Source organism: Rana temporaria, chromosome 2, assembly GCF_905171775.1.
Source record: "Rana temporaria chromosome 2, aRanTem1.1, whole genome shotgun sequence".
NCBI classification, from domain to species: Eukaryota; Metazoa; Chordata; class Amphibia; order Anura; family Ranidae; genus Rana; species Rana temporaria.
The window spans coordinates 146,075,008-146,092,220 of record NC_053490.1 but is presented as its reverse complement, the minus strand read 5'-3'; the positions used below and the strand labels follow the sequence as shown (position 1 = coordinate 146,092,220).

Here is a 17,213-nt window from a genome sequence, read left to right as displayed (position 1 = left end):
TGGCCCGGATTCAGAAACAACTTACGACGGCGTATCTCCAGATACGCCGTCGTAAGTCTGAATGTGAGGCGTCGTATCTTGGCGCCTGATTCAAAGAATCAGATACGCCCGAATTTGTCCAAGATGTGACTGACGTAAGTCTCTTACGCCATCGTATCTTGGGTGCATATTTACGCTGGCCGCTAGGGGCACTTCCGTATATTTCCGCGTTGAATATGCAAATGAGGTAGATACGCCGATTCAGAAACGTACTTGCACCTGTCGGATTTAGCTATGCCGTTTACGTAAGGCGTCGGTCCAGCGTAACTTTACCCCTCATAAAGCAGGGGTAAGTCATGTTAGGTATGGACGTCGGAAACGTCAGAACAGCGTCGTATTTTACGTTGTTTGTGTAAGTCGTACGTGAATGGGGATGGGCGTAGGTTTACGTTCACGTCGACCTAAGCATTAAGCCGGCGTAACTTAGGGAGAAAATTTGACGTGATACTGAGCATGCGCGCACATGCGCCATTGGTTAGGCGCGTCATTTACGTGGGGTCACGATTCATTTCCATACAACACGCCCCCTACCAGCCTACTTTGAATTACGCAGGCCCATTTACACTTCGCCACCGTAACTTAGGGCGCACTTTCTTTGTGAATACGGTACTCGCCTCTCTAAGTTACGGCGGCGTAGCGTATATGTGATACGCTACGCCAGCAGAAACTTAGGTCATTCTTTCTGAATCTGGGCCTATTTCAGTAATAATTTATGCTATGACATAATAGCCAAAAAAGAAAACAATAACAATTATATTGGTGGTTATCTTACAAAGGAGTTTGGTGCAAAAGTACTGCTTTAAAAATGGAACAAGAAGAAAAGCTTCCCTTTACATTGATGGGCCAGTATGTGGAGGTGCTCTCATACATTAGTGGTCAGTAGAAAAGAATGCCCTTTTACATTGTGTTTTTAGTGAAAAAGAATACTCTTGGTGTCCTCTTCTGAGCGTCAGTAGTCATGGAACTATGCCGACATTGGGGGTTATTTACTAAAGGCAAATCCACTTTGCACTACAAGTGCAAAGTGCACTTGAAATTGCACTGAAAGTGCACTTGGAAGTGCAGTCGCTGTAGATCCAGAGGGGGACATGCAAGGAAAACATGCAAGGAAAATAAATAACAGCATTTTATCTTGTACATGATTGGATAATAAAATCAGCAGAGCTTCCCCTCATTTCAAATCTACCCCTCAGATTTACAGCGACTGCACATCCAAGTGCATTTTCAGTGCAATTTCAAGTAGTTTGTAGTAGTTTGTAGTTTGCACTTGTAGTGCAAAGTGGATTTTCCTTTAGTAAATAACCCCAATGTCAGATGAGAAATCTATCCACCGCCGTTCATTGTTCAAGGAACCCTTAGCAATCTTTAAAAAAAATAAAATAGCATTCCACAGAACTGTTGTTGAGAAAGGCTTCTATAGTCCATCAACATGAATTAAAATGCAGTGTGCCAGACGACATTCATGGATTGGTTGCCAGACGACATTCATGGATTGGTTGCCAGACGACGTTCATGGATTGGTTGCCAGTGTTTTAATCTTCTATATGGCTAAATTCCAGACAAATATTAAACACAAAATGCAAACGATACGTCCTACGATAATCTGATTGTGTGTACGAGGCAGAAGTGCTCTCTAACCTTGGTCATGAGTACCGACTTACCCCCAACCCCCTCTTAATGTCAAAGGCCTATCTGGCAACAGTAGTTTTGAAGGAGAAAGCTGATTTATAGCTGCAGCTTGTCTCAAATAAGAATACTTTTCCCAAGAGAAGCAATGGCAAGAAGAATACAGAGGCCAGGAAATGTTGCAGCTACGAACCAACTGTCTCTTTTAAAGCTAATGCCAGATTGGCTGCGGCGGGTGGTGGGGGTGGGGGGCAGGTCGGTACTCATAACCAGGGTTAGAAAGCACTTGGTAAAATAGGAGCCTGCATTGGAAGCTAATCCAGCTTGTGCTGACAGTGAACATGCTGAGAGGAGGAGAAACCAAAGTGAAAAGAGGGATAACCTTTCTGTTTTCTGCTGTTTCTTCAATTTTAAAGCGGAGGTTCACCCTAAAAACATTTTTCTAACATTACATTGTGCATACTTCCAACATTTACAGTATGCTGATTTTTTTTTTTTTTTTTTGCTGTACATACCGTCTTATAGCTATTTTACACCTGGCTTCCGGGTTCTCACTCCTGCAGGAGTAGGCGTTCCTATGAAGAGGCGTAGTGTCATGTGGGACTTTGCCCAGATGATTGACGTCTTGACAAAAACTTCCCCCCGGCGGATAAGGCGCGTCACGAGTTTCCAAAAGAAGCCAAACTGCGAGTCTGCTCTATACGGCGCCTGCGCACCGACTAGGAGCCGCGTAGAGCTGACTGCGCAGGCGCCGCATAGAGCCGACTCGCAGTTCGGCTTCTTTTGGAAACTCGTGACGCGCCTTATCCGCCGGGGGGGGGGGGAAGTTTTTGTCAAGACGTCAATCATCTGGGCAAAGTCCCACATGACACTACGCCTCTTCATAGGAACGCCTACTCCCTCGGGAGTGAGAACCCGGAAGCCAGGTGGAAAATAGCTATAAGACGGTATGTACAGCAAAAAAAAAAAATCTGCATACTGTAAATGTTGGAAGTATGCACAATGTAATGTTAGAAAAATGTTTTTAGGATGAACCTCCGCTTTAAGTCAGCAGGCTGGGATGTTCTTGACCAAGGTTTGCTGCTGCAGTGAAGGTTGTGGATCTGGCTGTGGTGCCAGGTAGGGCTACATGGAGCATAACATTGACTGGTCAGCATTTCTAATCCTTTGGCAGATAAGCCAAATATATATAATATAAATATATATTCATAGAGAGATATATAATATTATATTTTCTACTACTGTGTTAATTAGCTTCTTGCCTGGAGTACATTTTTAAATGTACACTTTTAATGCTTTCTTGTGCCCCATAGTCTCCCAGTGAACAGCAGTGAGATTTGATTGCGTGATTATAGACATAAGAGTATATCAGTCTTCAAACAGGATATCCAGTTTGGTTTGTTTTACCAGACGTCTAAGGCAGCTGACCTTCCTGGCACCGTACCAGTCTGCTGTTCTCGTACTCATTATAGTACACTTATGTAAGGACACAGTAACAGTCTACATGGCTGTGCCAAAGGGCAATTGGAAAGGTTCTAAAAATGCAGTTAATGCAGACTTTGTGATTTCATAACCCTTTCCTTGCTTTTCCCTGAATAGTTCTGCCTAAAAGGAGCGCTCCTGCTTTCTTGAAAATGAAAATATACTTACTCTCTTTTGTAAATAAATGTTATTAAAAAATGTCATGCTTTTTTCAGAAATGCAGGACATTATTTTTACCATGGGTTCCTATGGAACAAGTTCACATCAATGCATTTTTGTGCCTCTGTGTTTTTGGAAACGGTCAGGGACTTTTTTAAACGCAAAACCTTATATTTATTTATTTATTTATTTTTCGATGGAGAAGCTGCAGAAAAGCATGTAGTGTGTTTTTACAAATTTGCCCCCCAAAAAACTCAAAATGCAACAAAATCGCTGTAAAAACCTGCAAAAAGCACTGCAGAAATGCTCAAAAGCAAATTGCATAGGTGTGAATGGAGCCTAGGTTTTAGGGCCCTTTCACATGGTTGTACAGTCTGTATCCATCAGTTTTTCATACGCATCCAAACTGAACCATAATGTATGTCTATGATTAGACAGAAGAAAACAAATGTCTGTCTGTCCTCAGAAAAAAAAAGGTGTGTGTCCTTTATGACCATTTTTAGGCAAGAAACATATTTAGTGTTTATTCTTTTGTCCATCTATGACTATTAATTTTTTTTTTAAATTGTTGAAGAAAAAAAAATATTAATAAAAATGCCATAAAACAGTCCCCTATTTTGTAGAAGCTATAACTTTTGCGCAAACCAATCAATAAACGCTTATTGCGTTGTTTTTTTTTTTTTGTTTTACCAAAAATATGTAGAAGAATACGTATCGGCCTAAACTGTGTTTTTTGTTTTATATTTTTTGGGGGATATTTATTATAGCAAAAAGTAAAAAATATAGAATTTTTTTCAAAATTGTCGCTCTATTTTTGTTTATAGCGTAAAAAATTAAAAATCGCAGAGGTGATCAAATACCACCAAAAGAAAGCTATTATTGTGGAAAAAGGGGGGTCAATTTTGTTTGGGAGCCACGTCGCATGACCGCGTAATTGTCAGTTAAAGCGACGCAGTGCCGAATCGCAAAAAGTGGCCAGGTCATTGACCACCAAAATGTACTGTGGCTGAAGCGGTTAAAAAACGAATTTCTTCATCAGTTTAGGCCAATATGTATTCTACATATTTTTGGAAAAAAAATCGCAATAAGCGTATATTAATTGGTTTGCACAAAAGTTATAGCGTCTACAAACTATGGGAAAGATAATTTTTTACTAGTAATGGTGGTGATCTGCGGTATTGCGACAGACAAATCGGACAGTTTTGACACATTTTTGGAACCATTGGCATTTATAGAGCGATCAATGCTATAAATATGCACTGATTACTGTATAAATGTCACTGGCAGGAAAGGGGTTAACACTAGGGAGCAATCAAGGGGTTAACTGTGTGTTCCCTTACTGTGTTCTAACTGTTTGGGGAGGGGAGTGACTAGGAGAGATGACAGGTCGCTGTTTCTACTTTGTAGAAACACACGATCTGTCTTCTCTCCTCTGACAGCACAGGGATTTGTGTGTTTACACACACAAATTCCTGTGCTGACACTCGTGGCGATCGCGTTTGACGGCCCCGCGCATCGGGTTCCCTGCCGTGCAGCGGGCGCACGCCTCTACCTCTCCTAGGTAAAGCCGTATATATACGGGATTTCGCCCAGGAGAGCCATTCTGCCGCTGTATATCTGCGTGAGCCGGTCGGGAACCAAATGAACCTCCCTGGCGGTATGATTCTTTCAGAAAAAAGGTGCTGAAAGCGGTACCATTATTTGCAAGGAAATTTGGTGTTTTATATTGTAGGCCTGCAATTCTTAGGAATAACTCACTTAAATCTGACCAAACAAGAGTCTAGTAGGCATCCCGGGTATGAAATTTTTTAAAAAACAAAATTATAAAATATAATATAATAAATAATTATAATTAATTATAACAAATAATAATATAATTATAATAAAAATTATTCAATAATGTAATCAACTCAAAATCACTGAAATTTGCTCAGTTGCAGAATTGTTGCTGTCATTACTTTTATTTTTTTATGACGAATTTCCCCACAAATCGCTATCGCACAATTCTGCAAGTGATTATAATTTATTATCTCTGTTTTCTAGCTGTAACTAAAACCATTTTTGACATAAAGGGACACTTTTGGTTGCTTTGGACAATCTACAGTTTGCAGGCAGAAAGAACAGTTTTTATTATATAAAAGTACATGTAGGGCACTGGGCAGACCACTAGGGACAAGGGGGGTGTGTATTTTTTACATACAGTACTGTAATCTATAAGATTACAGTATACTGTATGTATTGTGTTTGTTTATGTTTTTGAATTTGGCGCCGTTCTCCGCTCCCGTGCGTCGTAACGTCGCAGGGAACGGAGATCGGCGGCACACAGAGGCACTGCGTGAATCAAACGAGGACCCGCTCGCTCACACAGCACAGTGGCATCGCAGGATCCAGGGACAAGGTAAGTAAACCAAGCCTGTGGATCCAGCGAGGCGAGCCCGAGTCTGACTCGGGGTTACCGATCGCAGCACAGAAATTTAACCCAGAGTCAGACTCTGGAACACCGCCAGGGGGGTTAAAGGGTGCCTCGACTGAAAAAAGGTTGAGAAGCACTGAGCTAAGGGTTAATAGATGATAAAGCGGATCTCCGCCGATCTGACATCCTGCCCGCAGTCTACCCGCAGACTGTGTGGCCGGAAGTGGGTGCAAATAACTGTCGTAGACAGGTATCTGCACCCCCCTCCCCCGGAAAGGTGTCAAATGTGACACCGGAGGGGGGGAGGGTTCAGATGAGCAGAAGTTCCACTTTAGGGTGGAGCCTCGCTTTAAATGCAAACAAATATTGTGTTACTTTTTTTTCTTTTATTTGTCCGGATGCTTTAAGGCCTAGTTCACTCTAATGGGAATTCAGATGTGATCTCAGTCATGCAGAATGGCATGACAATGGAAGTCACATTGTTTTCAATGGTGCTCGTTCCCATCAATGCAACCGATTTAGGAAAATTTTCCTGTACTACTTTGGTGCTATTCCAGCGTGATTTTGGCCCCATGGAATAGGCAAAGCAAACAAAAAACGCAACCCTGTCACACTACATAATGTCACTACACAGCCGCAGTAGTGTGCACCAAGCCTAACTGACGACATATGTAAATCAAATCACATTCCTTTGAGCAGCAGATAAATGAGACTGGGACAAAAATAGCAGGTGTTACTTTGTATCATTCAATGCTTCATCTGAACAGTGTTTATAAACACTGTGTCAAAAGGCTGTTCTTTTTACAGAAGCTGTTACATACAGGTGCAATCCATAAAATTAGACTATCATCAGACAGTTAATTTATTTCAGTAATTCAATTCAAAAAGTGAAACTCATATATTATATCACTCTGTGTGTAACACATCTATATAGATTTCAAACATTTCTTTCTGTTAATGTTGATGATTATGGCTTACAGCTAGTAAAAACCCAAAATTCAGTACCTCAGAAAATGTTAATATTACATATGACCAATAAAAAAAAATGTTTTAATACTGAAATGTTAGCTTACTGAAAAGTACGGTATGTCCAGTATAGCATGCAATATATCACAGGTGTCAAACACAAGGCCTGCGGGCCAAATCCGGACCTCCAGGCCATTTCATGTGGCCCTCGCACCTCTCCTGCAGCTGTAGGAGAGCTCCAGCCTTCCTCTGGTCCTCCCCCAGACCCTTACGTTGCGCTTTCAAGCAATACATCCAGCTTCTTCCCAGCAGCAGCATAAGGAAAGGGGGGTGCACTGTGATGTAAGGGAGAGTGGAGGGCTCAACTTCTGATGGTGGGGTGGCTCTTGACATCTAATGTAAGGGGAGGGGATGTGCTGGACATCTAATCTAATCTTACAGATACAACCGGCCCTTTTAAGGACAATCATAATGAGGCAGGGATAGGAACACCCAGTCCCGCAGTCATCAGAACCCTGAGGCAGGGATAGGAACACCCAGTTCCGCAGTCATCAGAACCCTGAGGCAAGGATAGGAATGGCCAGTCCCGCAGTCATCAGAACCCTGAGGCAAGGATAGGAATGGCCAGTCCCGCAGTCATCAGAACCCTGAGGCAGGGATAGGCACACCCAGTCCCGCAGTCATCAGAACCCTGAGGCAGGGATAGGAACACCCAGTCCCGCAGTCATCAGAACCCTGAGGCAGGGATAGGAACACCCAGTCCCGCAGTCATCAGAACCCTGAGGCAGGGATAGGAACACCCAGTCCCGTAGTCATCAGAACCCTGAGGCAGGGATAGGAACACCCAGTCCTGCAGTCATCAGAACCCTGAGGCAGGGATAGGAACACCCAGTCCCGTAGTCATCAGAACCCTGAGGCAGGGATAGGAACACCCAGTCCCGCAGTCATCAGAACCCTGAGGCAGGGATAGGAACGCCCAGTCCGGCAGTCATCAGAACCCTAAAGGCAGGGATAGGAACGCCCAGTCCGGCAGTCATCAGAACCCTGAGGCAGGGATAGGAACGCCCAGTCCCGCAGTCATCAGAACCCTGAGGCAGGGATAGGAACACCCAGTCCCGAAGTCATCAGAGCCCTGAGGCAAGGATAGGAATGCCCAGTCCCGCAGTCATCAGAACCCTGAGGCAGGGATAGGAACACCCAGTCCTGTAGTCATCAGAACCCTGAGGCAAGGATAGGAATGCCCAGTCCCGCAGTCATCAGAACCCTGAGGCAGGGATAGGAACACCCAGTCCCGCAGTCATCAGAACCCTGAGGCAGGGATAGGAACATCCAATCCCGCAGTCATCAGAACCCTGAGGCAGGGATAGGAACACCCAGTCCTGCAGTCATCAGAACCCTGAGGCAAGGATAGAAACGCCCAGTCCCGCAGTCATCAGAACCCTGAGGCAGGGATAGGAACACCCAGTCCCGCAGTCATCAGAACCCTGAGGCAGGGATAGGAACGCCCAGTCCTGCAGTCATCAGAACCCTGAGGCAGGGATAGGAACACCCAGTCCCGCAGTCATCAGAACCCTGAGGCAGGGATAGGAACACCCAGTCCCGCAGTCATCAGAACCCTGAGGCAGGGATAGGAACATCCAATCCCGCAGTCATCAGAACCCTGAGGCAGGGATAGGAACACCCAGTCCCGCAGTCATCAGAACCCTGAGGCAAGGATAGGAATGCCCAGTCCCGCAGTCATCAGAACCCTGAGGCAGGGATAGGAACACCCAGTCCTGCAGTCATCAGAACCCTGAGGCAAGGATAGGAATGCCCAGTCCCGCAGTCATCAGAACCCTGAGGCAGGGATAGGAACACCCAGTCCCGCAGTCATCAGAACCCGGAAGCCCTGGACAAAATCAGAATATAACGGTATGTACGGATAAAAAAAAAAAAAAGTGAATATGTGTATGATCCTCAAAAATATACACACAAATGCATAGATACAAAAATGAATGTAACTATTGTGACAAATAGCTTTCAAACCATGAAAGTAAAAAGCTATAATACATTTATATATATATATATATATAGAACCCGTGAAAAAATTAAATAAAGTGACAAAGCAAAAGGTTCATAAGTGATGAAAAATCTTGCAATCTTCTGATAGTTCTATCACTGATGTGAAATGATTGCAGAAGTCTTCACTTTTTAATTTTCAAAACTAAACCGTGAGATTAGTTCACAGCTTCTTGGTTCAGCTTTACTGCTTCTTGGATTAACGTCCTCCTCATTGGACAGGAGTGATGATCTGATTTACTGACCACTAAGCTCTCCATCTCCAGCCTGGTGACACACAAAACCACTGCTGAAGCAGGAAAAAAGTGTGTCATCTACCTGGCTGTACAGGATGCCAAAAAAGATGGAAATTACAAATCATTTTGCATATATATATAAGATCACACCATGTGTGTATTTTGCCATCTCTCTGGAAATTTATGTTTAAATGATTCTCACTTTGCCCATTCAAATTCTTAACACTTTTTCTGTCAGAGCTTCTTTTTCCTTTTTTTTTTTTTAAAAGCAGAAGTAGAGTTACCCATGAATAATGTCGCTAGCATTATTGTTTTCAGTGTGCACAGTGATATGTAATGTGTACAACAATTAATGTTTTTGTATGTAAGTGCCCCCCGATGTCTGCATGTTGTCTGGTGTCTGGGTGTACCTTTTTTTTTCCAGTGTTAAACCCAAAAGCAAACATTTTATTATATTGCAGCTTACCAATTATGCGATGAGGCAGCTGCATTATTTTAATTTTATGCTTTTTTTTCCCTTTTATTTTCTCCTGGTGATTCACCCAGTAAGTCTTTTTTTTTTTTTTTTTTTTTAACAGACCGAGCTGTCCTGCAGATGTAGTAGTTGGAGGTTTGAGACAAACTGGTCGGTTTACTTATATAGAGCCTTTAATTTATCCCAAGAGGAACAAAACTCTTGTTGTAACTGCTTTAATTTAAGGCTGGGTTCACACCTATGCGAATTGGATGCAGGTTTTCCACATCCAATTCATATACAGGAGAATGTGAACAGATCCCTATGGAGCCGGTTCATATATCTCCGGGGCGGCTGGGGAGTGGCTTGCACAGAAACGTGCGTCTTTGGCTCAGTTTCAGGGCCGAATTCAGGCAATGATTCATCCCTGAAATGGAGAACAGGGACGCACAACATTCCTGTGCGATCCGTGGCCATCTTAGGTGTGAACCCAGCCTGAACCTGCTAGTATACATCTAAAGCCTCGTACACACGCTCGGTTTACTCGACAAGAACCAGCAAGAAAACTGCTGGCAGAGCTTTCTTGCCGAGTATACCGAGCGCGTGTACGAGGCTTTCAGGTTTCTCGACAAGAAAACTGCCCAGAATCTAGACGAGAAAAATAAAGAACATGTTCCTGCCGAAAAACCTGAGAGTGTGTATACTTACCTGTCGCGTGGAAACCCGCGCGTGCTCGAAATGACTATGACGCATGCGCGGTAGCTTCCTAGGCATAGGTAGGGTGCAGCAAGATGGCGGCGACGGCATCGAATGTGACGAGCGCATGCTCGTCGTATGCGATGACGTCACCGCGTTCTTGCCTTTCAAGAGAACCGCGGTTCTTTTGAAAGGAGAGTTTGTACACGCGGGCGGCAAGAGATTCTTGCCAAGAATCTTGTCAGGGAAAACAACGTTTTTTTCCTGACGAGATTCTTGTCCGTATGTACAGGGCTTGACACTCCCCTCCCCCAAGACTGACAATGCTGCTATCCAAAAGTGTCTCTACTGCTCCTCCATCCAGAGTGTAGGTATACCAATGGTGTGATACTGGCTGGATATTCAGGTATAAACAGAGGGCCTAAAATATATATACAGTGGAACCTCGGATTGCGAGTAACCCGGTTAAAGAGGAAGTAAACCCTCTCGTCCAAAAAAATTTAAAAGACAACAAGCAAGACAAAGGCATAATGAGCTAGTATGCATAGCATACTAGCTCATTATAAATTACTATGAGATCGAAGCCCCCGCAGTGGCCCTCGTTCGCCTCCTCCGACGCCGCCATGATACCCGCGCGGGAGACTCCACTAACGACATGATGCCGTTAGTAGCGGCACGCTCAGTGCGCCTGCGCCGATGTCTACAGCGCATGCGCCGTAGACAGCGGTGCCGCTATTTTTTGCAAATATCTCCTAAACCTTTTAGGTTTGGGAGATATTTCTTGCACCTACAGGTAAGCCTTAATCTAGGCTTACCTGTAGGTTAAAGTGGTTGTAAAGGGTTTACAACCACTTTAACGAACACTGTTTCGCAATACGAACACTGCATTTTAAAAAATCCTAACTCGGTTTGCAAGTGTTGTCTCGCAAAATGAGCAGGATTCAGGCCAAAGCAGTGGGCAGTACCGCGTTTGGCTTGAGGTGGGGGGACGGCGGAGCCGAGCAGAGCCGATCGCAGCTGATCGGCGCGGTTTGAGTATGCTCGGAAAGACACGGAAATAGTCCGTTCCCCGAGCCTTTCCGAGGTTTGCCAAGGTCAGCTGAACTGTCCTCAGGCCTTTCAGGCTGTTTCCGAGGCTCTCCGGCGCCCCAACCTCTGGCCACATGCGGTATTGCATGCCATTAAAGTCAATGCGGAACTAATTATTTTAGTTTCCATTGACTTTAATGGGGAAACTCGCTTTGATATGCAAGTACTTTGGATTACGAGCATTCTCCTGAAATGGATTATGCTCGGAATCCGAGGTTTCACTGTATATTGCAGCTTACCAACCCTTAGATGTGGTAGCTGCATTCATAATTTTTGGGGGTTTTAGGTTTAATACCGCTTTAACTTTATTGCTATTGCGACCAATAGCCCCCTGTGTTTATAGCATATTTACTGTGCCAGATTCTCTTTGAGACATCAGGGGTCACCCCAGATGTCTCCCCTGCAGTCCACTGAAGCTAATGGAGTGTGGATTGATCCACCAGCAGATGATTCCTGGCACAGCAGATAAGGCTGCTTTCACAATGGGGCGCAGGCATCGTCGGCGGTAAAGCGTCACTATTTTTAGCGACGCTTTACCATAGTTTTTGCGGAGGTAGCGGGGCGCTTTTAACCCCCGCAGCGGCGCTTTGCCGGCGGTTTGGCTGCGCTGCCTATTCATTTCAATGGGCAGGAACAGTGGAGGAGCGGTGTATACACCGCTCCAAAGATGCTACTTGCGGAAGTTTTTCTCATGTCCTGCTAGCGCATCGCCTCAGTGTGAAAGCACTCGGGTTTTCACACTGAAACTAAATAGTTTTACAGATGCTATTTTTAGCCCAAAAGCACCTGAAAAACACCTGTGTGAAAGGGGGGGTCTAAGTGCAGCAGGGAGTTGTTCATTTTTTGGTGTAAAGGTGGAATTGCCCCTTAATGAAGAACATGCTTACCATACCACAAAGAGCCCTAATTTTCTGTGTATAATAAACATTTTTACAGATAAAACTGCTTAGCTTTTTGTATTTTAGGAACATGTTTTTAGAATTTAGCTTAATGGGTAATTGGGTGTCTTGTAAGAGCGCTGACTGGAATGTACCCTTTTCTGTTTCAGCAATTTTTCAAATAATACAAAGCATCAGAATGGGCATGTGAGACTGAGAAGGGCCTGGACACTTGCCTTACGTCAGCAGTCATAATGGACAAAGCCACAGCTGTGAATCGGTGGAAACCTCGAGAACCCATTCATTATTTTGTGCCTACAGAGTTTACCTTGAAGAAAAGATGGAAGCTCAATGATTTTAACCTTGGTGCATTAACACTTCAAGTTCTGCTCCAAGGAAGGACTTGTTTCTTTTCTATATACATCAGCTGAACCACATTGGTTGACTCTGTTTTATTATTTATATCTTTTTTTTAATTATTATTTATTTATTTTTTAATAAATTTGTTTACAAGACACGGATGCTGTTGTGCGAAAGCAAAATTGTTTGGTCTGAATGTTACACGGAAAACATTAGTGTTGTCGTAGATATTTTCTTTTAAATAAAAATAATTTATTCATGTCGGTTTCCTTTACCTGATTCTACTACTGAATAGAAGTAAAAAAAATCAGACGATACACTATATGCTGCTATATCATACTATAAATGAAAAATGACTTCCTAAAAGCTGATGATACTATCTAGCTCCCCATTCCGACTGCTGCTTTGCCATCTCTTCCAGCTTGCCCCCCCCCCCCCCCCCCCCAAGAGCAGTTCTGCAAATGTCTATGCAGTGTATGTACTTTTGGTGTCAGCAGTAAATTAAAGCGGAGTTCCGGCCACAATTTCACTTTTTAAATATAAATACCCCTGTAATACACAAGCTTAATGTATTCTAGTAAAGTTAGTCTGTAAACTAAGGTCCGTTTTGTTAGGCTGTTACAGCATTTAGAGACTTTATAAAATAGAAATTGACTGGGGCCATCTTAAGTGTGGGCATCATGAAGCCAGACTGTATGACTTCCTGGATTTCAGCCTTGCAAATCTCGCACATGCTCAGTGCTGCACAAGCAGTGTCAGATCAGGTTTCAGCACCTGTGCTGTCCAAGTCACATGATTCTTTGAGACTGGGTAGTGCACAGACTCCTGGAAAGTTACACCCACTACATTCCCAGGAGTCTGTGCGGTGTAGGTTAGGAAGCATTAAGCACCTAGATGCAGGAAGTGGGAACATTAACTATTCTGCCTAGCAACAACACTTTGAAGGCATCTAAAAAAAAAAAATATTTCGTAAAGGATTAATGAAATTTTTTTAAAACTACTGATGTAATGTTATATTTATGGGTGGAACTCCACTTTAAAGTGAAACTCCAAATAGATATAAAAGGCACAAATTAAAGTGACATTAAACCCCCCCCCCCCCAAAAAAAGTAATATATTTCAGTTTACCAATCCCTAAATATGGTGGCTGCATTTGTTTTCTTTTGTTTTGTTTTTTTACCCCTTTGTATCACCTGGAGATCCAGCCAGTAACACACTTCTGTCTTGGGGTGCCTTTACTTTGTGAAGGAGAAATTGGGCCACCCTTGGACCGCAGCATTGGCAATCTGGGGAGAGGGGTAGCGTTAGTGTTGGACTTGCAAATTTAAATGGACCTGATTAACAAATTAACTACCGTACTTCAATATCGGCACTTTTACCCCCTTCATGCCCAGGCAAATTTTCAGCTTTCAGCGCTGTCACACTTTGAATGACAATTGTGCAGTCATGCTACACTGTACCCATATGACATTTTTATTCCTTTTTTTTCACACAAATAGAGCTTTCTTTAGAGGGTATTTCATCAACACTGGGGTTTTTATTCTTTGCTAAATGAAAAAAAGACAGAAAATTATGGGAAAAAAAAGGATTTTCCTCTTTTCTGTTATAATATTTTGCAAATAAATAATCGTTCTTCATAAATTTAGGGCAAAATGTATTCTGCTACATTTCTTTGGTAAAAAAATAACCCAAATCAGTGTATAGTACTTAGTCTGAATCCTGATGTACTGACAGGCTTTCTCAAATCTTGAGGCCCGAAAACGCCAGGATAGTACAAACACCCCAAATGATCCCTTTTGGGAAAGTAGGCAGTCCAATGTATAGCAAGTTTTTTGAAGTTGTAATTTTTTGGTCAAAGTTTTTGGAAAATTAAGAAATGTTTATTTTGATTTTTTTTTTTACTTACTGTCAGTAACAGTGCAGTACAGCATCATAATATAACTGGTGTGGCAGTGATCAGGGTCGCTGACTGATTAGACAGTATGTAAAAGAAAAAAAAATGTACAAATATTCATTTAAATATATATTTTTTTATCACACTGACCAGAGTAATACAGTGTTATCATAGTAACATTGTATGACTCTGAAGAAGTGATCAGGATTTTTATTTTATTTTTTACACACTATTCTAAGGAACCATTTTTACTGAATGAAATTGATTCATTCAGTGTGTATTGTGATTAGCCACTGGTAATCACATGGTACAGGTGGGCTGTGGTTGGCCCTGTCTGTACCATGTGATTATTGGACTAATCGCAGCTAGCAAAACAATTGTACACAATGAATGGCATGAATCATAGCCATTCATTGTGTACAATTGTCATGTGATCTGCTGTGATCAGTTACCACGATCACATGGCACCTGCAAAAGCCGGTACACTAATCAGTCCACCGGACTTGCAATTTGCCTGGAGTTTAGGTTTATAAAAAAAAAAAAATCTCTTAACATTAATTTCTGGGATAAATGGAAACTGGAATTTCCCCCTTTCATTAAAAGCTGCAATATCAGAATTCAACAGCTGCACCGCTGTCTTCTAAAAGACAGCTACAGTACATGGGCACTATGTACCTTGTTGGGCTTAAAGGGGTTGTAAAGGTAAAAAAAAAAATTCCCTAAATAGCTTCCTTTACCTCAGTGCAGTCCTCCTTCACTTACCTCATCCTTCCATTTTGCTTTTAAATGTCCTTATTTCTTCTGACTGTAACTACACACAGTAATGCAAGGCTTTCTCCCTGGTGTGGAAAAAGCCTCTTGAGGGGGGAGGGGCCACACCAGGGAGAAAGCCTTGCATTACTGTGGTGAGTTACAGACAGAAGAATAGGAAGTGAGGATTTCTCAGAAGAAATAAGGACATTTAAAAGCAAAATGGAAGGATGAGGTAAGTGAAGGAGGACTGCACTAAGGTAAAGGAAGCTATTTAGGGGGCAAAAAATTGTACCTTTACAACCCCTTTAATATGATGAGCTAATCTAAATAGCACAATGCCACAATACCACAGATAGCTTTGAAGAATGTCTGTTATAATTATTTACCATGGAAACCCTTTCTAAAGACTTTTTTAAAACAAGGTTTCCTTTTTTTGGAAAGCCATATGTTGCCTGTACATCAGATCCCACAATTGGATACTGTAGATATTATGAAACTTGATAAACACATAGCCATATATTTAAAGTGTAAGATCCCCTTCAGGAAAAAAATTCCTAAGGTACCCCAAAGCATTTCTTTTTCCATTGAATAGTACCGTATTTATCGGCGTATATCGCGCACTATTTTCCCCTTAAAATAAGGGGAAAATCGCTCAGTTTGAAATCCTGCGCCGACATATACCGAGTGCAGTACACTAGGGTACATTCAGCTAGTCTCGGCTTCGCTCGTGCTCACGCATAAACGTCGCAGAGCGCGAGCGGCGCCGAGCCTTGCCGAATGTACCCGAGTGTACTGCACTCGGTATATGTCGGCGGAGGCGTTCGAACTGAGCGCGGGAAGCGGGGACTCGACTTGAGGCGCGCGCTGGAGAAGCCGGGAGGACACCATCAAGGCCGGAGACGGACGCCGGACCGGACAATGGACGCTGGGAAGACACCAAAACTAAGTAATAAAATCATATAACTCTTTTTTTTTACAGGAATTTCGGGGGCAACTTTAGGGGTGCGCGGTATACGCGGGAGCGCGTTATACCGCGATAAATACGGTATATACCAGAGCTCCTCCTGTTTTAAACTGTGAAGGTCCTCCCATGACAGATGCAGCTTTAGGTGGGCGGGCCAGTCCAAAAAAAAATTCAGGATAAGCTGAACATCACAATAATGAATCCTTAGGCTCCATTCACACCTAGGCGTTTTTACGCCCGACGCTATTGCAGCCTGCAATACGCTGGAGGGGTGATTTAACATTGTCGGCTATGGAGATGGTTCACATCTCCACGCCGAACGCCGAAACGCTGTACGCCTGAAGCTCAAAACAAGTCCCGGACCCTTTTCTTCAGGCGGCTTCGGCGTTCGGCATAGCCGACAATGTTTAACCACCTCTCCAGCGTATTTTAGGCTAAAAAACTACGCGTTTTGTCGCGGCAAATCGCGGGACAAAACACTGCGTTCAGGTGTAAATGCAGAGTTAGCGTCCGCTCTGGGTTGTTCAAGCTACCCCTGTGCATAAATGTGATGTTCAGCGTGTCCTGCAAACAGCATAACAAAGAGGGGTAAGGGGCCAGCGTTTTTTCTAGGGAGGCCCCCCATTTACAACAAGATTGCTGGTATATACTATTCATTGGATATAGAATTGCATTGGGCGATTTTTGGAACATCTTCTTAAGGTGCACTTATGCCGCTTACACACAATCGGATTTTCCATCGGAAAAACTTTGGATGGTTTTTCCGACAGAATTCCACTCAAGCTTGTCTTGCATACACACGGTCACACAAAACTTCTCTGAACTTTCGACCGTCAAGAACGCTGTGACATACAACACTACGATGAGCCGAGAAAATGAAGTTCAATGCTTTCGAGCATGCGTCGAATTGTTTCCGAGCATGCGTCTGAATTTTGCACGTCGGAATTGCTATAGACGATCGGATTTTCTGATAGGAATTTTTTCCGTCTGAAAAATTAAGAACCAGTTCTCAATCTTTTGTTGGTGGAAATTCTGACTGCAAAAGTCCGATGGACCATACACACGGTTGGAACGGTTGGAATCCGATCGCGTGTACGCGGCATTACACTTTAAGCAGTCATGTATAGAAGAATGTCCCTACATGTA

General features: G+C 43.1%; 1 protein-coding gene across 1 annotated transcript in view; it reads left to right on the top strand.

Annotated features, from left to right (window-relative positions):
• Positions 1–12,719, top strand: part of SERP2 (stress associated endoplasmic reticulum protein family member 2) — a 40,939-nt gene extending 28,220 nt beyond the window's left edge. Inside the window, exon 3 of the mRNA XM_040341289.1 lies at positions 12,267–12,719. Within this exon, the coding sequence (XP_040197223.1) occupies positions 12,267–12,307 (41 nt within the window). The 3' untranslated portion in view covers positions 12,308–12,719. The remainder of the gene's footprint in view (positions 1–12,266) is intronic.
• The last annotated feature ends 4,494 nt before the right edge of the window (positions 12,720–17,213 follow it).